Source organism: Ahaetulla prasina, chromosome 7, assembly GCF_028640845.1.
Source record: "Ahaetulla prasina isolate Xishuangbanna chromosome 7, ASM2864084v1, whole genome shotgun sequence".
NCBI lineage: Eukaryota > Metazoa > Chordata > Lepidosauria > Squamata > Colubridae > Ahaetulla > Ahaetulla prasina.
Genome location: NC_080545.1, coordinates 68,976,551 through 68,999,219, shown reverse-complemented (window position 1 = coordinate 68,999,219; position 22,669 = coordinate 68,976,551). Strand labels below are relative to the sequence as shown.

The window sequence follows — 22,669 nt, the reverse complement described above, 5'->3', positions numbered from 1 at the left end:
GCTGGTGCAAGATACAGCCCAAAAGGCAGAATATCATCATTTATCATTATGGATGTTTTGTTTTTGTGGGCACAACTAAACAGTTGGTATCACTGCACATTATCAGCTTTGCTTGAAGCGGTCCAGGCTTTTGAAAAAACCATTTGTTTTTGCCTAAAGGTAATACTGATCAATTCTATTTGTGATCCTGTCTGGGAACACTTATAAATCAGATATGCATGAGTGTGTATTTTATAGCTAGTTTTCCTCTGGACCATTCACACCGCATGCTAAGCCACAAGGAAGCTTGTTCAGCCTTAATACAGCTTATTGAGTGAACCTAGATATGATGGCTTATTTCATAAATCATGACTCAGAGAAGATGCGGGCTCATTTTCTACCTATTCTAATCAACGGCCTGTCATCTTTGCACAAACCTTTATGCTAATGTGTCAAACATACACTAGTAAGCACTGGAGAGAGAAAAACAGAAAGAAAGTAGGAAGTGCTACCACATGAGCCTTGCAGATCAGCTTGTTCTGCCTTGTTTCATGTTTGCTGTAATCATATTTCCCCTTTAAGACTTGGCTGAAGTTATTTGTGTGTGGTTTTTTTTTAAGGGGTGGTGACAGGAACTCGGAGAAACAACAACAGATTTTACCTGACGAGCACAAGGAAAGGTAGTGTTTGAGGCTAGAAGGAGCAAGAGAATTAGGAAGCTGGAAAGTTTGCCCCCCCCCCCAAAAAAAAAGTAAAGCGGCACCCAGAAAAAGATGAGTAAAGCTCATTAGTGGAAGGGGAAACCATGAGAAGGAAGTAGACTTGGGAGGAGAGGCATAAAGACACAAAGGGAGGATAGGTGGAGAAGAAAAAGGAGGTCAAACTAGAAGATGACAAGGAAGTGACAAGAAGAAGCCTGCAGTGAAGGCGGGGAGAGAGAGCAACGGATGGCAGCAAGTGCAGCTGGCTTGTATTGAGGAGGCACTAGAGCCTCTGGCTTGTTTTCCTGCCTTGGTGGTACTATTTCAGCTTGGCCCACAGGATGATGAAGAAGCAGTTTAACTGGATGCGGCAACAGCTCAGTTACCCAAGTGGACGGTAAGGACTAGTTGTTTGGCTAGACTCTCTATACAGTTTGGGGTGTTAGAGCTTTGTGTTTAAAAGTTCAGATGGAATTAAATATTGTACCTCTAGCTGGAGGGTAGTTACTTTAAAAACTCTCACAGGATAGCTCTCGATTAAGATACCCACCCCCACAAAGTCTAATACTGAGAAACCCTACTTTTTCCCTTCCATGGGATTATTTAATTACAGTAAATAAAGTAAATAATTACAGTAAATACAGTATCTGTAATCCAATTAATGGCTTTCAGATCATCTTCCTATGCCCCACCCTGTTCAATCAGCAGACTTCTAAAAAGCTTCCATGGTGATTATTTTCCCACAATGGAATAGCCCTCATTTCTGCAACCCTGTTAAGACTTTAACACCCAGATTTTGCAACCAGAAGGGGAAAGAGTTCTGATTCCCAACTGCTTACCAAGAACAAAATGACCTCTCCATTCTTATCATAGCTTGTTGCTGAGCCTGATGCTGTTGATCTCACTGTTAAAATTAAGAAAGCCAATGTGGTATGGTGGTTAAGGTGCTGGAGTAGGAGTATGGACGCTCAGATTCTCCTCCTCCCTTGGCTGCAGAAACCAGCTTGATAACCTTGAGCCAATCAATCTGTCTCCTCAACCAGTTGCGCCCCTTCCTTGATCGGGATGCCTTGTGCACAGTCACTCATGTGCTCGTTACCTCCCGCTTGGATTATTGTAATGCTCTCTACATGGGGCTCCCCTTGAGGTGCACCCGGAGGCTTCAGTTAGTCCAGAATGCAGCTGCGCGGGTGATAGAGGGAGCTTCACGTAGCTCCCACGTAACACCACTCCTGCGCAGACTGCACTGGCTACCTGTGGTCTTTCGGGTGCACTTTAAGGTTTTGGTTACTACCTTTAAAGCGCTCCATGGCTTAGGGCCTGGGTACTTACGGGACCGCCTGCTGTTACCTCATGCCTCCCACCGACCCGTACGCTCACACAGAGAGGGACTTCTCAGGGTGCCGTCCGCCAAGCAATGTCGGCTGGCGGCCCCCAGGGGAAGATCCTTCTCTGTGGGGGCTCCTACCCTCTGGAACGAACTTCCCCCGGGTTTACGCCAAATACCTGACCTTCGGACCTTCCGCCGCGAATTGAAAACACATTTATTTATTCGCGCGGGGCTGGCTTAAATTTTATTGGTTTTAAATTTTTATTATTAATTTTTAATGGGTTTTAGTTTTATATGTTCCAATGTTTTTTAGGCCAATTATGTAATAAGTTTTTTAATTCGTATTTTAATTGTATATTGCACTGTTTGTTTTACCTTGGCTGTACACCGCCCTGAGTCCTTCGGGAGAAGGGTGGTATAAAAATCAAATAAATAAATAAATAATAATAATAATAATAACAACAACAACAACAACAACCATTATCAGCAGCAGGCTCTGCAACAAGCTAGATTCTAAACAATTTATCCTCGCTGCATCATGCATGGTTAGATTCACCTATAAGAATCAGGTTATGCAGGGCAAAACAAGCAGAGCCTTAGCAGGAGAAGTGCTACCAACAGCAACTGTTGAAATGAAAATAGTGGGGCTAATCAGAAATTGATTTCAGGGTAGAAAATGCTGAATCCATCTATTATTCCTATCAGATAATGAGAGGGGGCTTTTGAATTATATATACCTTTTGTGTATATAGTTCAACTGATAGTCTCTGGTATTAGTGAAACAAAAACTGGATTCTGCAGAACTGAAAGCTGCCTTTCCCTGCTGTAATTAAAACTGAAATCTGTGTGTGTGTGTGTGTGTGTGTGTGTGTGTGTGTGTGTGTGTGTGTGTGTGTGAACGACATGCTTTGAAACCTCATCTAAAGAGGCATAGACACTTTTGCTCTTTCCTAAAATAAAAGCGGAGGTTTTTCAGATAGCAGATTCCGTACAATATTTTACTCGTAGGCGATGAGATTGCTACAACTAAAGCCCATGGGATGTATGTATGTATATATCCTGAGTCATATCAGTTTCATGTTTAGTCACTTTCTTGAGCAGTTAAAATAGCAGCTATCGATCAAAGGCTTACACTGGTGAAGCCTGTTACCTGTTCCTGAAATAATAACTGGAGATTGGTAAACTTCTAAAGATGCAAGCGATAAGTTATAACTGGCAAGGTAGAAAGAATTATGGCATTTACAACAGTTCTAGAGAATCATGGGATCCCCATTCCTGAGTTACGAATAAAAAGAAAAAGGCCAAGGGTGAATTTTTCTATTAGCTCATGTTACCAACCTAGTGTTACTAACCCTCCATCCCAATCACGTCACACTTAATCAATGTGGTGCATCTAGTCCAACATGCCTGAAAAGTACCAGGTTAGAAACTTTTTCTGGCCAGATATGAGCAAGAGGATGAGCAGCATGTTTGCTCCAAGAGAAGCCAGCATTTGCTTGGCCGGAGGATAGGTAACTTTATTGTTTGTTTTATTTTATTTATTTGTTAAAATTTATTTGCCACCTATCTAACTGTGGGGCTATTCTTGTTGATATTGTTAGAATAACTCTGAATTATTATTGCCCTTCAGAAGATTTAAATCAAAATCCAATTATCTCTGAGGAAGAGGGGCAGTTTAAAAAAAATTAGGACATATCAATAAAATAAATAAACCTGATTCCTGATGATTCTTGTATTTCTGGGCTGCTCTGCAACCATTCAGCACATCTATAGATGGATAGGCTTTTACTGTTGGTCTCCCAGTGGCAAACCCATTTCACTAGCCCAACGATAAACAACTTAGTGCAGGGATGTCCAACTCAAGGCTCCCAGGCCGGATCCAACTCATGGGATACTTAGGCTGCCCTTGAAACAGAGAAAAATTGGCCTGTGGTGCCTCTGCCAGCGAAAATAGAGCTTGGGAGGCGACGACGGCTTTCTGCAACCCTCTGCCAGCATGCAGCCCTCCTGAGCTCTGTTTTTGCTGGCAGAGGGTTGCAGGAGACCGTTGCAACCTCCCCAGCTCCATTTTTCCTGGCAGAGTGTTCGTGTCCCCACAGGCGCCCCCAACATGAGTGATGTCAAGCTGGCCACGCCCACCCTGGCCACGCCCACCTGCCCCCCAAGGTCAAAGACCAAGGTTTTGACACCCCTGACTTAGTGCCTTTCAAATATTTTGATTACAGTTCCTGTAATCTCTGGCTCTTGGTTATGCTGAATGGGGATTTTGAAACTCTACTCCAAGACATAAGGGACACCTGGTTGCCTATACCTGCACTAAACAGTCACAAGGGAGATTCCACAGAGGTTGGAGGAGGAGGTCTCTTCTTAGCTTTTGTTCCTGTCATTTTTTTTAGGCCGGAAGTGCAAGAGAAATTTGACTGCTTACCATACATTTAAAAACGCAGGCATGACATCAGTAGAGTTAGGGCAGGGTTCTCCTCCTGGGAGTCCTGAAAGCTGCTTTTCCTGTCTTCCCTGTCTAGCTGTTGTGAAGTTACTCATCCCATTCCAAGATGGGGGTGGTGAAGAGGATCTTTGCAGACTTGCTCACCTAGGCTAATTGCACAAAAGGACACCTAAGTATTGCTGTTGTTGCATAAAACAAGCAGCCGTGTTTAATAACATGTTTTTAGGTTTTAACTATTCTTTGTTTGCAACTTTCATTAAAATGCCAATGGGATCAGTCACAACACAATTTTTAAAAAAATGCAGGGAGAAGAATTCATCATCTCCCCAGGATGGTTGGGGAGATGATTTCAACAAAAAATTTCAACAATGCAGCAGCAATTAAGTACCAAACTATTAACATTATGATACTTGTGTTTTAGCAGAGGATTCATTTAAAATGGGATTTCCCCCTCCCCCGTAAGATAATATGTTACACCCAGTTGTAACAGTAATTTTCAGCTCATTAGCAACGTGAATGGATCCATAGCTATTGGAGTCATTTTAGCCATAAGCTTGTGCATTGCCACCTTTCCATTTTTCAGAGAATAAGGGCTGAAAGTTGAAATGTAAGAATCCATTTCTTGAGTCAGCAGAGCACTATTGCAATATAAAAACTGCTGCTCACAAAGCCCAATCCTAGGCTGAAGTACAGGCAATCTTCAATTTAACCAGCATTCATTTAATGTTTTTTCAAAGTTACAGCAGCACTGAAAACAAATAACTTACGACCAGTTCTCCCACTTATGACTGTTGCAGCATCTCCATGGTCATGTGATCAAACCTTGGGTGCTTGGCAACCAGCTATCAATGTTCCAGAAAACCCCAACTCCAATTAAAAACTCTGAGGCAAGCATTTTCTCAAAGTTCCATTTATTAGAGTGGGTATACTATTTTGTCTAGATACATTCCAGGGGTGGGTTTCAAAACCTGTCGCTACTGGTTTGCTTGTGGGTGCGCAGGCGTGACACTTCTACACATGTGCAGAAGCTTCTGCGCATGCGCAGAAGTATCCAGGTGGGTGGGTGGAGCCTCCCACTGCCGCTGCTTCTGGTTCGCCCGATTCAGGGCGAACCGGTAGCGTCCCACCACTGATACATTCCCTCTACTAAATCCCCCCTCCTACTTTCCCCACATGTGAAGGTGGCAGCGTGGAAGCTTCCGGGGCTAATATGGCTTCCAAAGGTGACACTAGCATGTATTCACAATGGTTGCAGCATACCAGGATCCTGGGATTGTCATTTGCAACCTTACTAGGGTGCTTATGACATTAAGCAAAGACAATGGAGGAAACCAGATTTGCTTAACAACCACATGATTTGCTTAATAACTGCAGTCATTCCTTTAACAACCATGGCACTGTTGGAAGAAAAATCCAGTTCCAGTTCCAATCCAAGAATAAAATGGAGGCTGACTGGAAAGAGAGTTGGTTTATTGATGAGCAGAACCACCAACAGCATGTGATTCTGGGACAGCTGACAAAATGGAGTGGAGAGTGGGTGGGTTTTTACATCTTCTTTGGGTTTTGTATTTGAGCTTCCAGTTCCTGTGCAAAAAAACATATCCTTTAATATTCTAATAGCTGTTGTCAGATTCCTGTGCAAATCCTAGGTGTTGTCTGAGTTAATCTTGTCAACCTAATTGCTTATCTGGAGTTTCTGTCTGGTCCAGTCTTTCTGAACAACAAATCTGCGTTTCTAAAAGTTGGCCTCCTCAGTTTCTGCTTGGGGCAGGGAGATGGGTGCAGGTTTCTGCCTCCCTTAAGCTTTTTCCCATTTCTCCTTTAGGGAAATATTCTGTCCTGCCTTTTTAATATTCTCCAAAATATTTCATTTTCTAGGAGGGTGGGTGGGTGCTGACTTTCTACAGCACAAAATGTTGGTAAAAGGGGGCAAGGCTCTCTTAACAACTGCCTTGCTTAGCAATGGAAATTTTGGGCTCAGTTGTGGTTGTAAATCAAGGACTACTTGTGTTGCTTCTGTATAGGACATGTTATGCAAATCAACTGGATAAATGCTCTGATTCTCTCCCTTTCTGAATGTTACCAACTAGTAAATTTATCCATCAATCTCAATAGCAAAGCAGAGAGGTTAGAAAAGTGATGGTTAACCTTTTTGGTGCCGAGTGCCCACGCATACAAATGCACACACGTGTGCCCGAACCCCCAAAATGCAATGCACCCCCCTGGTGCATGCACCCTGCCCTTGGCGCATGCACATGTGTGTCCACTGCATGTGCCTTGCACATGCGCAGCAGAGACCTGAAGACCAACTTGCCAGCGGCAGGCGCATGTTCATGCGCAGTGGAGCTGGGCTGGAGTAACGGCTGGTGTGCCCGCAGAGAAGGCTCTGCGTGCCACCTGTGGCATGTGTGCCATAGGTTCGCCATCACAGGGTTAGATCTTGGGGGAGGTGGGTGACAAATTTTGATAAATGGCACAACCTACATCTCCTGCTTTATTGTACACAGGGAAACTCATCGCAAAGTCCGCAAGCCTTTAGCCCTTGATCTTTTTCATGTGCTCTGAGCAGATTTGAAAAGGTGCGAAGTTTTGAAATAAGTACAAGGGTTGTTTTTTTTCTTTTAAAAAAAACTTGTATTGCACATGGAGGATACAGATTTTGAAAGAGTCACATTGTTCTGCCTTCCTGCACGTAATCTGGAAAGCATGGCACTTTCAAAATATGGTGCCGCCACCAGCCTATCCCTCAGCACTTTCTGCAGGGAGATAGAAAAAAACAAAGTGGAGATGGATGCCCAGGATAAAAGGATGTGCCCATACACTAGTCTGAAGTGACATATAGATGCGGAACTGGTCCCATCCACTCTCTATGTTCATCTTACTGGGTAATGGAAAAAGCAGTTGACAAACTGCATCGGATTATATATTTCTTTAAACTGTTACAGGTTGTTTTTCAAGGGGAAAACATTATGGTTTAGGTAAAGACAAAAGAAAGCTATATTATACCTGGTTAGGTACAAGATGAAGGTAACATGTTGGAGACCCAGCAGAAAGAAGATACTGCCAGCACATGTTTCCCATGATATATACCAGTGTTTCTCAATATTGACAACTTTAAGAGATGTGGACCTTAACTCATAGAATCCCCAATCCAATCCCAATTCTGGGAATTGAATTCCTCATGTCTTAGTTGCTGAGGTTGAGAAACACTGATATACAGAAATGGGGAAAGGCTTTTAACATCTTTGATTTCCTGATTTTTGTTCAGTTTGCTGTGAAATTCAAACTAAGCATGTAAAGGTAATTAAAATCCCATATATTTCCTCTAGATCAGAGTTTGAAGTGTGTTTCTAACTGAAAACAGACATAAAAAAAAGGAAAGGGATGATATTGTCAGGCATAGGGCTAAGAATAAGAAGGTGACAATATTTCAGGAAAGGCCATTTCCCAGACTGTGAGAATGTTTTTCTGGAAGATGCCCTAGTGATTATTTGACCAAGAATCGGGGGGAGGAAAGAATTTGACCAAAACATCCATTGTAATCTTTTGAGTGAGATGTGTTCCAGTTTTTTGCCAGTCCATTTTGCCCCAATCTCTGGAAAGAACTCCAGAACATCTTTTGAATTCAGAAAACTCAATATGGATGTTCAGGTAATATTTTGAGCTTTGGACATCTTGCATGGCTCAGATGGGCCTCATCTAATGGTGACAGTTGACTGATTCTGTGTGGATAGGAGCTGGGATAGGAGATCACCAGAAATGTCATGGCAGAAGGCTAGTCTGGAATAGCAGTCATCTGGGAGTAAGTAAGAATGGCAACGGGCGGGTTTCAAAACCCGTTGCTACTGGTTTGCTTGTGGGCTTGTACACGTTTGCGTGCACACGCGCTGCTTCTGTACATGCGCATAAGCATCCAGGTAGGTGGGTGGAGCCTCCCACCACCACCGCTACCTGTTCACCCAAACCGGGGTGAACTAGTAGCAACCCACCACTGAATGGCAACCCATCTCTGCAATCAAGAAGATTCCAAAACAATTATATCCATATATTCAAATGGAACCTACTTTGAACTGAGGGCATCTTTACTATTTTGTTTATCAATGGCAAGAATGTGTTGCAGAATCTGGAAAGCATTTCAATTTTCCACAAAATAGCATTGTGCTGTTGAAATAGCAGTTTTCAGGCTCCATTTCCAGAGTACTGGAAACAATTGTTTTCAAAAGGAACCGAGGGTAGATTTTGAGGCTTTTGATGTTTCTTCATGCTTCCATTTATAGGCCTTGAACCTACATTCAATTTCAGGTTGGATTGTGAGAATTAAACCACAGCTAACATTTGAACATTCTAAGCTTGCATTCGCCTGTTGCAGCTGCCCAAGAACCCTTCCACTGTGTATCAACATCTCTGAATAACTGCGTGGATTACTGTCCCCATTGCTATCCACGTTTTATATTTTTTTCTGAATGCTAACCAGGCATATTGTTAGTGTCAACTATGAGCCTGGAAAGTTCTGATTCTATTCTTCTTTCCCGGGGGTAAATCAATCTGTCTTACAAATAACCCTACCATTTTCCTGAAGGTATAATGCTGATCTAACATGCAAGGCAATAGTGGGTTTCAATTTTGTGCAATGCTTCTGCGCATGCACAGAAGCTTCTGTGCATGCACAAAGACGTCCTGGTGGGTGGGCAGAGCCTTCTGCCACCACCACCTGTTTGCCCGAACTGGGGCGAACCGGTAGAAACCCACCACTGATTCAAGGAAGTGGCTTATAGACATAATAATATAAAGTTAATGTACAAGTGTGTTGGTGACCTCTTTCTTCCATTGCTGCTCCTCCTTCTCCAGAGCCCAAGAGACAGCGGATTACTTGACTGAAGACTTGCTCCAGGTGAGGCACTGGGTTTCATCTGTGGGCATGTGCTTACCTGTAGCCTTGTGCTGGCAGAGAAGGCGTCACTTGTCTTAGAGAGCAGTTTGTTTTCTCTCTATGTCTGAGTCACAAGACAATCTTGGACTGGAATCATCCTCTCCCGATACAATCCAGGTCTACTAGTAAGCTGTATCATGCAAGCTGAGTACAATAAGACTCCACTGGGTGGGGGAGAGAGAACACCCCAGAAGATGCAAAGTGTTCATGAAATAATTCAGACTAGCAAAACTTTAGAACATGCAAAGCTGCAGATGTTCTGTGAACTGGGTCTCTGTCCTTAAATTAATGGATTTTTGAAAGGCAGTGAAGTGGCTTTCAAATGGATGAGTCTTAGTGCCATCACTCACAAGACATCCTAAAGTCATTGGGCCTTTGTTAATTTAACTGGGTTTTATTCTGGCGTAAAAAGCTTAGAAAGAAAAAAAGACCATAATATTTGTATTCAACATAAAATTCTGACAATGAGAAGCAATAGCACTTAGACTTATATACCGCTTTACAGTGCTTTACAGCCCTCTCTAAGCAGTTTACAGAGTCAGCATCTTGCCCCCCAACAATCAGGGACCTCATTTTACCCACCTTGGGTAGTTACATAAATACAAATGATGACTGGAAGTGCCACAGATGAATGTAATGTACATATTTTAGTTACAATCTCCAAAAGGAGGAGAGGATCAAACTATTCTGGATATGCTTTCAAAAGTGGCTGCATTTTTTAACTCCTGCTGTGTCATTTTAATAACAGGACAATACATTTTAAGCACTGCAGGAGTCCATGAATAAATATATATATATATATATATATATGTATGTAGGTCTTTGGTTATTCGGGTTTTCTCCCACGTAAAATTGGAAGTGTCTTGGCGACGTTTCGACGAAGTCTCATTCGTCATCTTCAGGCTTCAGCTTCGTCTTCTGGGAGCAATGTGTGATTGCAGCTGTGTGACATCACACATTGCTCCCAGAAGACGGGAAGTGAAGATGACGACGAATCTCGTCAACGCCGCCAAGACACTCCAATTTTACGGGAGAAAACCCCAATAACCAAAGACCTACATAAAACACCGCGAAAACCTCAGAAAACAAATATATATATATATATATATATATATATATATATATATATATATATATATATATATGTATATATATGTAGATCTTTGGTTGTTCGGGTTTTCTCCCACGTAAAATTGGAAGTGTCTTGGCAACGTTTCGACGAAGTCTCATTCGTCATCTTCAGGCTTCAGCTTCGTGCTTCTGGGAGCAAAAAACATATATATTTGCATATATATATATATATGCTTACAGTATGTATGGGGAACTACGGTGGATGCATAGAAAATGAATTTCTCCTTATTTCTACTCTCCTAACTGTTCCACTTTCTTTTTAGGTTGAACAAAGAATTGAACCAGTCAAACGGGCAGCACACAATGTGCACAAGAGGCTTGTGGCTTGCCTCCAGGGGCAATACGGGGCAGAACTGGACAAACGGGTGGTAAATCTCATTTTTCCTTTTTGGTTTTTTTTTCTAAAACTCTGGTTTAGTGGCTAAGACACTGAGCTTGTCGATCAGAAAGGTCGGCAGTTTGACGGTTCGAATCCCTAGTGCCATGTAACGGGGTGAGCTGCCATTACTTGTCCCAGCTTCTGCCAACCTAGCAGTTCGAAAGCAGGCAAAAAATGCAAGTTGAAAAATAGGGACCACCTTTGGTGGGAAAGTAACAGTGTTCTGTGCGCCTTTGGCGTTTAGTCGTGCCGGCCACATGACCACGGAATTGTTATCGGACAGCGCTGGCTCTTTGGCTTTGAAATAGAGATGAGCACGGCCCCTGGCTCTTTGGCTTTGAAACAGAGATGAGCACGGCCCCCTAGAGTCGGGAACGACTAGCATGTATGTTTATCTTTATCTTTACCTTTTTCTGGATCTCAGTTCACAATATGGGAAGCACATTTTTGGTGCTTCATGCTAGTCCTCAATTATAAAAACATCTTTCTTTCCCCACCACACCATTTTTAGAAGCTGATACTATTCTACACTGAGAAAAAAACTGCAATGGGTACACAATAATTTGTGCCTAGAATTTTTCCTCTCCATGCCTCTGGCTCTGGGTGCTGATCTAGATTGCAATACAGAGTTTTATTTCCAGCTTTGCTACTGTATATCTCCTGTGCAGATCTTCAAGATACTAAAGAAACTTGGGAATTAAATTTGTCTAATATATAAAGCCCTAGTAAGGCCACACCTAGATTATTGCATCCAGTTTTGGTCACCATACTATAAAAAAGATGTTGAGACTCTAGAAAGAGTACAGAGAAGAGCAACAAAGATAATTAGGGGACTGGAGGCTAAAACATATGAAGAACGGTTGCAGGAACTGGGCAGGGCTAGTCTGGTGAAGAGAAGGAACAGGGGAGACATTAGCAATGTTCCAATATTTGAGAAGCTGTTACAGAGAGGAGTGGGTCAACCTATTTTCCAAAGCACCTGAAGGCCAGACAAGGAATAATGGATGGAAACTGATGAAGGAGAGATTCGATCTAGAAATAAGGAATTCTTTTCTGACAGTGATAACAGTGAACCAATGGAACAGTTTGCCCTCAGAAGTTATGTGAGCTTCACCACTGGAAGCTTTCTAGAAGAGATTGCCATCTGTCAGAAATGGTGTAGGGTCTCCTGCTTGGGCAGGGGATTGGACAAGATGACCTACAAGGTCCCTTTCAACTCTATTATTTGGTTAATAATAATCCCCGGCTCTAGCTGTAACATTTATCCTAGGATTTGGGAGATTTGAGTTCCTTTGCCTTTGTAGATAGAGAGACTCTTAAAATAGTTTTCTAGTCTTTGTTTTGTTTTGTTTTTTGTTTTAGCATATGGCACGTGTTAGCCAGGGATCACCGAGGTGGCTGCCTGCCTCTGTGAAAGGATATTTTTCAGGCAGTGTTATTTTTACCCATGGGACATCTGAATCCCGGTAGGCAATTGGGGGATGCTCCTTTTCTGTCCCTTCCATGGTTTATTCGTTCACGTGAATCAAACCGCCAAGCTGCTGACCTCAGCGGTGCAAAGGTCCAGCGTCTTACCATGTGAGCCACCACGGTTCCCAGTCTTCTAGTATTTGATGTCTTCTGGATACATTGAATTCTTCAGCCAATATTGCCATTGGGCATACTGGCTAAAAATTATGGAAGCCATGTTCTCATTTATCTATTGGTATGAAAAACCCATTGTAAGATATCAAAGGAAGAAGTAGGGAAGACATCCTGGAGATTAACATGACCTGTGGATCATAATCAGTTTTAAAGGAATATGACATTGAACAGAATTATTGGATTTTGCCCATGGAGAGATACAACTAGGTGATACAATATCTTTATTTATATCCATACATATTTTATAATCAGTTTTGGAATTAAATACAGGCAAAATCCAAATATCGTATTATTTTTCTTCAGTACTTCATTTTTGCTTCTATGTATATGTATGTATGTATGGAAGGAAAGAAGGGAGTACACTATGCAATTACCCTTTTCAGACTAATATATGGTACTATACAAAACTTTTCTGATAATTAAAAATTAAAAAATAGAGAATGATAACAGACTACCTGCATTCCTTTGAGGAATGGTAAAATATTGGCTCTGCGCATGCGCAAGATGGCTGCTTAACCGGGAGATCGGGAGGACGATGATATGGTGAAGTGGGGGATGGCGACGCCCAGGTGGCCTGCCGAGCAGCCTGCGCCCCCCGGTTAGGTGTATTATCATCTGAGCAGCCGTGAGAGAGGTCTTGGGACCTCCTTGGACTCACGGCTGCCGAGACCGAAGCTGGGGAAGGGCGAGCTGCGAACGGCGGCCATCTTACTACTCGGCCGGGCGGGAGCCGAAGAAGGAAACAGCTGGACATGGACATGGAGGAAGGACGCCGGTACCCAGGTGGCCTGCCAAGCGGTTTCGTCCCTCGATCCGGTATGTCATCTTGCGGGCAGCCGGGGGACCCCCGGCTGCCGGGAACGAGGCCGGGGGATGGGCGAGCTGCGGATGGCTGCCACTGGGCTACGGACGAGGTTGCGGCTTGGATTTGGTTGTTGGGGAAGCCGCAGCTGGGTTTCCCCCCGTTTCGTCATCTCTTTGACATCTGGCGTCTTCGGATGATTTCGGGGCTCTCCAGCTCTTCTTGATTTCCCCTGACCCCCTTTGGACTTGGTGGAGGGGCCTAGGGCCTAGGGCCTAGGGTGAAGGGCTGTGAAAGATCCCCCTTGTGGCCCCTACTGGAGGTGTCCTGGCCTAGTCTGGCCTGGTCAGGCCTAGCGGGGCCTGCTTCTTCTCGGACTAGGAGTTGCATTGTCATCTGCAACATGGGTCAGCTGCATTCGTCATCTTGCACTTTATATGGCCGGCTGGAGTTTGTGGGTTATGGCCATTTTTGGAACTGTCCGGGAAGGTGATTGGAGACCGAATGGTGTATTGAGGCCCTACTCTGCAACATCTATTGAGGAAACATCCATTTTGGAAATATCGGTGACGCCACGAACGGGGGAGATGAATACCACCTCTGTTAGGATGGATTTTAGGACTGAGCTTTACGCAGAGTAGCAATAACTTTTTACTACCAGACTGCATCTGCGACTCATACCAGCTTGTATCAGCTTTAAGCCAGCCACCATCTGAAGACATTTTGGAAGATGGGTATCCACTTGGACTTGGCATTGCATCCTGCCACCCCAGACATTACATTGCTACCTCACGCCTGCTCTCTCCTGTTTATGCTTTTAACTTATTTATGCGATATTCTGCCTTAGAACTCTTGCGCCTGCAGGTGCCCCCGCCGCAGGAATGGCCCGCAGATTATCAAGGGCTGGCCTCAATGACGGGTCCTGGGACCCACAGAGGTGGCATGCGAAAAAAAAGAGCCTTTGGGGGTTTTTAGATAGGGCTTTTTTAAGGGGTGGGAGGGTTAAGACGGGCATTGGGGGTAGCCCGTCGGGAGGGGAGCCAGTCCTTGCGCGTGCTCGTGACGGTTCTTTAATAGGTTCGGAGGTTAGGGGGGGAGATTGCATTCCTGCTGGTGAGGGTGGCCCGATTTGCACGGTAAGTGGGAGGGGCAGATATGGCGGAAGGGGGGGATCATATCGTTCTGGGGGGGCGCGCGCCTGATGTTTGCAAGCGGTCACGCGCCCCGATCCCTCGTCCTTTTCCCGTTCCCCGGATGGCCTAGACCCCCAGAGCCTGGGCCTTCGGCTGATGTTATGCAACGCACGGTCCGTAGTTAATAAGGCCCCCCTAATATACGATCTTATTCAGGGGGGCGCTGCGGACCTTATAGGCGTTACGGAAACCTGGCTGGGCACGGAAGGGGGAGTGCCCCTTGTCGAGATGTGCCCGCCGGTGTTGTGACCCAGGTTCCTGGACCCAGACTCCTGGACTCGGATGATTCAGAAAATGAGGGAGAAGACCTGGCAAGCCCTGTTTCTCTTGAGCCCTCTCCCTCCCTGGCACCCACTCAAAGGGAGGGGCCGGCAAGGCCTGATTCTCCCGGGCCTTCTTCTGATTTGGCAACGCCCCAAGAACAGTTTTGGAGGGACGCAAGATTACGAAGGCTTGATCGAGCAAGATGAAGCGGAAGAGTTGGGACAAAGCCAAGTCATAATTGTCATGCAGTGACATCTGCAGAGACTATAAATAGGAGGCGGACTTCCTGGTTTTTGTCTTGGACAAAGTAATGAATTTGGCGAGCTAATTCATGGAGGGAAGAATATATTCGTGAGTAATTCTGGCCTTATCTATAATTTCCTCGTTATCTCCAGAAACTTGGCAGGCCCGTGGGTAGACGTGGCCAGGACATGTATCTATGTAAATAAAAGGAAAAAAGGAAGGGCTCTGACGGAGTCTTTGCTGGGAGTATTGGGGAAGGAAACAGAACATTTTGTCCAAGACCTGACTAAAACATCTTCCACCAAAGATGGATCAGCAGCAGGTACAGCAGCAGTTAGAGCAGCTACGGCTAATCAACAGCTCCAGCAGCAAGTGGCTCACTTGGCAGGCCAACTTGCTGCCAGGAATGTGCCTGCAGCCCCCATCCTCCCACTCCTCCTCCTCGCCGCAAGTGCCCGATAACCGTGCGGATAAGTTTTCTGGGCAGCCTGAGATGTTCCCGACCTTCTTGGGACAGTGCCAGCTCTACATGGCTATGAGGCCAGAGGATTTCCCAGACGACCGGGCTAAGGTGGCCTTCGTGATTAACCTTCTTTCCGGCTCGGCTGCTCGATGGGCCACGCCCTCTTGCTCCAGGACAGCCCCTGCTGGCGGACCAACAGCGTTTTGGCAGCACCTCGCACCATGTATGAGGACCCGTTCGAATGCTGACGGCAACCAGGCGCCTTAAGGAACTCCGTCAAGGAAACGCCCCTGCAGGAGTACATCGCGAATTTCGTCTTTTGTGCCAGGACTCTGACTGGAATGATGCAGCGCTGGTGGACGCGTTCAGGAGGGACTCTCAGAGGAATTGCAAGGCGAGCTGGCCCGTGGGCGCGCGGACCCTCGACAACTTGGTGCCCTTTGTCTCCGCCTCGATGCCCGTCTGCAACGGCGACCGTCCCGTCGCACCCCCCGGGACCCTCCGTCGACATCTGCACCCCCACTTCCTGCACCACCAGCACCCAGGGTCGCCCCACGTTTTGTAACCGCTGCGGAAGAGCCCATGGAGTTGGGAGCGGCCAGACCTCGCCTAACAGCCCAGGAGCGGAACCGGAGGCGCCAAGGGGGATTGTGCCTGTACTGTGGGGAGCCCGGCCACTTCGCCGCTTCTTGCCCCAGAAAGCGGCGGCACGCACGCCGGTCCCCGAATCACAGCGTGACCAATCGGGAAACGGAGCAGGCCCGACCTCGGGGAAACCCTAGGTCGGGCACGTACTAAGCCCCCACTGGACGTTGCGGAAGTAGACTCTGGGCCCCCTCGGCATCTGATTCTGGACACACGGATATGGTTGGGGAACCAGTCGGACGGGCTCCAGGCGCATGCGCTGGTGGACTCAGGGGCCACAACAAACTTTATGGACCAGGCCTTTGTGACCCAGTTTGCGGTCCCCGTGGTTCCGGTGGACCCTCCGATGCGGGTAGAGACAATTGATGGACGAGAACTGGTGTCCGGCCCCATTAAATTCGCCACCCAGCCTTTGCGCCTGGCTATTGGGGACCATGAGGAGGCGATCCAGTTTTATGTCACGGCGGACCTTCATTTTCCCTTGGTCCTTGGGATGGCTTGGCTTCGGACCCACGATCCTCAGGTGGCCTGGTCGCGGAACGCCATCTCTTTCCCGAGTCTGCAGTGCGTCGATCACATCCGCCACACCTGTGCCGGCCAGAACGTCCCCACCGCTGCCATCACCTTGCCTCCTGAGCTGACGGACTTCGCCGACGTGTTCAGCGAGAAGGAGGCGGACCGACTACCCGCGCCGGCCCTCGATTGCCCGTGGACCTTCTGCCCAACGCACCACTGCCTGTGGGACGCCTGTATTCCATGTCGGAGCCCGAGTTGGCCGCCCTCAGGGACTTCCTGGACAAAAACCTGGCCCGAGGTTCATCCGGCCTTCAAAGTCCCTCTCGCCCCCGGTCCTCTTTGTGAAGAAGAAGACAGGGGACTTGCGCCTATGCTGTGATTACCGCCGGCTAAACGCCATTACGGTGCGGAATCGCTACCCCCTGCCGCTCATCCCGGAGCTACTGGAAAGGTTGCGGGAGGCCACGATCTTCACCAAGCTCGATCTCCGGGGGGCCTACAACCTGGTGCGGATACGAGAAGGAGGCGAATGGAAGACGGCATTCGCACCCGATACGGACACTACGAATACACTGTCATGCCATTTGGGTTGACCAATGCTCCGCCGTTTTCAGCACTTCATGAGCAGCGTGTTCGAGACATGTTGGATCGGTTCGTGGTTATCTACCTCGACGACATCCTGATTTACTCCCGGTCCAGGGAAAGCCACCTTCGACACGTCAGTCTGGTTCTGCAACGCTTGCGGGAGCAACAACTCAATGCGGAGCTGGAGAAATGCGTCTTCTTCCGGACTTCCATAGAATTCCCCCGGCATAACAACTCGCCCGAGGCATAGCCATGGACCCATGTAAAGTAGAAGCTTTGTGTAGCTGGGAAGCCCTCGTCGGGTGAAGGATGTTCAGCGCCTACTGGGCCGCCAACTACCACCCGACCTTCATCCCGGGCTTCGCCACACTGACAGCTCCACTTACCCAGCTCCTCAGGAAGAAGGTTGCATTCCGGTGGGGTCCCCCGCAGCAAGAAGCATTCACAGCCCTCAAGAAAGCCTTCGTCACGGAACCCGTCCTGAGGCATCCCGACCCGCTCCGGCCTTTTGTGGTGGAAACGGACGCGTCCAATGTGGCTCTGGGGCGGTGCTGCTACAGGCTCCGGCGAATGGTGGCACACTTTTTCCCTCGCTTACTCCGGAAACTCAACCCTTCCGAGCGCAACTACACTATCTGGGAAAAGAGTTGCTGGCTATCAAGGCTGCATTCGAGGCTTGGCGACACCATCTGGAGGGCCCGACATCAGGTGGAGGTCGAGCGGACCATCGGAATCTCGAGCACCTCACCACAGCTCGGAAGTTGAACCAGCGGCAGATCCGGTGGTCGTTGTTTTGCCGGTTCAACTTCGCGTGACCTACATTCCCAGCGGTCACAACCGGGCGGATGCCCTGTCCCATAAGCCAGAGTACCTCTGCGCCAGGACCCCTTCCTCCACGGACAGTGCTGCGGCAGAAGCCTTGGCCGCAGCACGGGAGCCAGTGGACTTGCGGGCCCAGGTGCGAGGCGCAGCGCCAGGACGCCTGGTCGCAGCAAAGGAGAGCGGAGGTGGGCCCCACGTCTCCTTGGACCTTGGAGGAGGACTTACTCAAGTTTCGGGGCGATTATATGTGCCCACAGGACCACTCCGAGCCCTCGTCATGACCCAGTGCCACGACAACCCTGCAGCAGGACATTTTGGGTTCTTCAAGACCCTCCACCTGGTGACACGGACCTTTTGGTGGCCCAGTGCGGCATGATATACATGCCTACGTGACATCCTGCGTACCGTGCCGGCAAGCCAAGACCGCCACGGGGCCCCTCCCGGCTCCTCCAGCCCTTGCCGACACCCGACAGACCCTGGGGCGATCTCTATGGATTTCCTGACAGACCTGCCGCCGTCCTCTGGGTTCACCACGGTGCTGGTGGTGGTGGACATGCTCACCAAGATGGCACACTTCATCCCATGCCGCGGACTGCCCACAGCCGCAAAACGCCCGTCTCTTTCTGCAGCACATCTTCCGCCTCCATGGTCTACCGGACAGGGTGGTTTCGGACCGCGGAGTTCAGTTCACAGCCCGCTTCTGGAAGAGCCTGATGGCGCGTTGGAGGTGCAGGTATGTCTGTCGTCATCGCACCATCCGGAGACCGACGGGGTACAGAGAAGGTCATCGGTATACTGGAACAGTATCTCCGTTGCTTCATCAACCAGCAACAGGACAACTGGGCCGACTACCTGTCCCTGGCGGAGTTTGCTTTTAACAACTCTCAGCACACCTCTACTCAGATGACCCGTTCTTTGCCAATGTGGGTACCATCCGCGGCTCTTCCCTCTGGCACCACCGGACTCTCCTGTTCCCGAACGCAGACCTTCCTGACGGAATTGCATGCGGTCCAACAGTTGGTACGTCAGCAGCTGAATCGGGCAAAGGAGGACTACAAGCGTCCGCTGACCGCTCCCGACGGGCAACGCCCCGCTGGCAGTTGGAGACCGGTGTGGCTCTCCACCAAACACCTCCCGTCCGACCGCCGGTAAAGAAGTTGGACCACCGATTCATCGGCCCGTTCCCTGTCGAGGCAGTCATCAACCCGGTAGCCTACCGACTGACCCTGCCACGATCCATGCGGATCCACCCGTTTTCACGGTCCCTTCTGGTTCCTGAGGCCACACCGAGTCCCCTTCGGTGCCCAACAGCACCATCACTGTCGCCGAGGACGGGTCGGAGGAATCTGAAGTCCACAGCGTCGAGACTCTCGCTGGCTAAAGGGTCGTTTCCAATATTTGATCGCGTGGAAGGGATACGGGACTGATTTCTCCTGGGTAGATGCCTCCGGCGTTCATGCCCTGACCTGGTGCAGGCCTTCCATGAGCAGAACCCAGCCCGACCGCATCCCGATCGTCAGCCCCGGGGGAAGGGCCCTGCGGTGAGGGATAGTGTTGTGACCCAGGTTCCTGGACCCAGACTCCTGGACTCGGATGATTCAGATAATGAGGAGAAGACCTGGCAAGCCCTGCTTCTCTTGAGCCCTCTCCCTCCCTGGCACCCACTCAAAGGGAGGGGCCGGCAAGGCCTGATTCTCCCGGGCCTTCTTCTGATTTGGCAACGCCCCAAGAACAGTTTTGGAGGGACGCAAGATTACGAAGGCTTGATCGGCGTGCGCAGCAGCGGAAGAGTTGGGACAAAGCCAAGTCATAATTGTCATGCAGTGACATCTGCAGAGACTATAAATAGGAGGCGGGACTTCCTGGTTTTTTGTCTTGGACAAAGCAATGAATTTGGCGCGAGCTAATTCATGGAGGGAAGAATATATTCGTGAGTAATTCTGGCCTTATCTATAATTTCCTCGTTATCTCCAGAAACTTGGCAGGCCCGTGGGTAGACGTGGCCAGGACATGTATCTATGTAAATAAAAGGAAAAAAAAGGAAGGCCTCTGACGGACTCTTTGCTGGGAGTATTGGGGGAAGGGAAACAGAACAGCCAGGTTTCCGTGCATTCCATCAGCCGAGGGCTCAGGGTAGGGGTGGCGGGGTGGCGGTTGTGATTAGAGAGAGTCTAGAGCCGAGGGAGACCACTGTACCTCAGATTGCCGGGTGCGAATCCCTCTTTGTGAGATGGGGTCATAGGTGTCAGATGGGTGTGCTGATCACGTACCTGGCTCCTTGCTGCGTGACAGCTGCCCTGCCCGAGCTCCTGGAGGTGCTGGCCGGGGTGGCAGTTGAGACCCCCAGACTTTTAGTCATGGGGGACTTTAACTTGCCATCGTCCGGCTCGTCATCGACGGCAGCTCGGGAGTTCATCGCTTCCATGACGGCCTTGGACCTGACCCAAGTAGTTGATGGCCCTACTCACATTGGGGGTGGCACTCTGGACCTGATTTTTGTCTCTGGTCAGTGGTCGAGAGATCTGGACTTAAAGGAAATAGTCACTGAACCTTTGTCATGGTCAGATCACTCTCTTCTTCGTCTGGACTTTCTGACCGCCATTCACCACCGCAGGGAGACGGAGCCGATTCGTTGGTTCCCTCCCAGGCGCCTGATGGACCGGAGGGTTCCGGACGGAGCTTGGGCCATTTCCTGAGGGTCTGGCTCACTGTTCGGCTGAGGAACTTGTTGCGGCCTGGGAGCGGGCGGCGGGGCCTTAGACCGTGTCGTGCCTTTGCGGCCTCTGACCCGGCGCAGGTCCCAACCGGCTCCTTGGTTCTCCGAGGAGCTGAGAGGATGAAGCGCCGGAGAAGACGCCTAGAGAGTTCCTGGAGGTCTAGCCGTTCAGAAGCTGATCGGACACTAGTGAAGTCCTATACTAGGGCTTACCTAGTGGCATTGAGAAGCGAGGCGTAGCTCGCCTCCTCCCTCATTGCATCGGCAGATAACCGCCCAGCCGCCCTGTTTGGGTGACCCGCTCCCTCCTACACCAGGGGCGGGATGACCCGTGCAGGGGCGTGCTGAGGAGTTTAACGGTTATCTATACGATAAAATCGTTCAGCTTCGGGATGGTTTGGACCAAGATTGCAGTGATACGGGTGAGACGGCTGAGGTGGTCTTGGTGACATTTATGGGATGAGTTTGACCCTGTGCTCCGAGGACATGGACAGGTTGTTGGGAGGCTGAATGCCACCACATGTTTACTGGACCCGTGCCCCTCCTGGTTGGTGCTGGCCACGCAGGAGGTGACACGAGGCTGGCTCAGGCGATTCTGGCGCTTCTTTGGTGGAGGTGTCTTTCCGGCCGCCTTGAAAGAGGCGGTGGTGAGGCCCTCCTCAAGCCTTCCCTGGACCCGGCTGTTTTAGGTAATTATCGTCCGGTCTCCAACCCGCGGCGAAGGTTGTAGAGAGTATGGTGGCATATCAGTTTCCCTTGCACCTGGATGAAACTGTCTATCTAGACCTGCTCCAGTCCGGTTTCCGGCCCGGTTACAGCACGGAGACGGCTTTGGTCGCGTTGGTGGATGATCTCTGGAGGGCCAGGGATGGGGTTGTTCCTCTGCCCTGGTCCTATTAGACCTCTCAGCGGCTTCGATACCATCGACCATGGTATCCTGCTGCGCGGTTGGAGGGATTGGGAGTGGAGGCACCGCTATCGGTGGTTCTCCTCCTATCTCTCCGACGATCGCAGTCGGTGTTGACAGGGGGCAGAGGTCGGCCCCGAGGCGCCTCACTTGTGGGGTGCCGCGGGGATCGATCCTCTCGCCTTCTGTTCAACATCTACATGAAGCCGCTGGGTGAGATCATCAGTGGTTCGTGTGAGGTACCAGCTGTATCGGATGACACCCAGCTGTACTTTTCCACGGACCACCCCAATGAAGCTATCGAAGTGCTGTCCCGGTGTCTGGAGGCCGTACGGGTCTGGATGGGGAAAAACAGGCTCAAGCTCAATCCCTCCAAGACAGAGTGGCTGTGGATGCCGGCACCCCAGTACAGTCAGCTAAATCCACGGCTGACCATCAGTGGCGAGTCATTGGCCCCGATGGAGAGGGTGCGCAACTTAGGCGTCCTCCTGGATGAACGGCTGTCTCTAGAAGATCATTTGACGGCCGTCTCCAGGAGAGCGTTCTACCAGGTTCGCCTGGTGCGCCAGTTGTGCCCCTTTCTGGACCGGGATGCCCTATGCACGGTCACTCACGCACTTGTGACGTCTCGCCTGGATTACTGCAACGCTCTCTACATGGGGCTTCCCTTGAAGGGCATCCGGAGGCTACAGTTAGTCCAGAATGCGGCTGCGGGTGATAGATGGAGCCTCGTGGCTCCCGCATAACACCCATCCTGCGCAGGCTGCACTGGCTACCTGTGGCCTTCCGGTGCGCAAGGTTTTGGTGACCACCTTCAAAGCGCTCCATGGCATAGGGCCGGGTTACCACGGGACCGCCTACTGCGACCAGATACCTCTCACCGACCCGTGCGCTCTCACAGAGAGGAACTCCTCAGGGTGCCGTCAGCTAGGCAGTGTCGTCTGGCGGCGCCCAGGGGAAGGGCCTTCTC

At 49.1% G+C, this 22,669-nt stretch overlaps 1 protein-coding gene across 1 annotated transcript in view; it reads left to right on the top strand.

Moving 5' to 3' along the window:
• Positions 1 to 517: 517 nt before the first annotated feature.
• Positions 518 to 22,669, top strand: part of SH3BP1 (SH3 domain binding protein 1) — a 60,817-nt gene continuing 38,665 nt past the window's right edge. Inside the window, exons 1-3 of the mRNA XM_058191670.1 lie at positions 518 to 1,077; positions 9,308 to 9,350; positions 10,784 to 10,888. Coding sequence (XP_058047653.1) covers positions 1,022 to 1,077; positions 9,308 to 9,350; positions 10,784 to 10,888 — 204 coding nt within the window. The 5' untranslated portion in view covers positions 518 to 1,021. The remainder of the gene's footprint in view (positions 1,078 to 9,307; positions 9,351 to 10,783; positions 10,889 to 22,669) is intronic.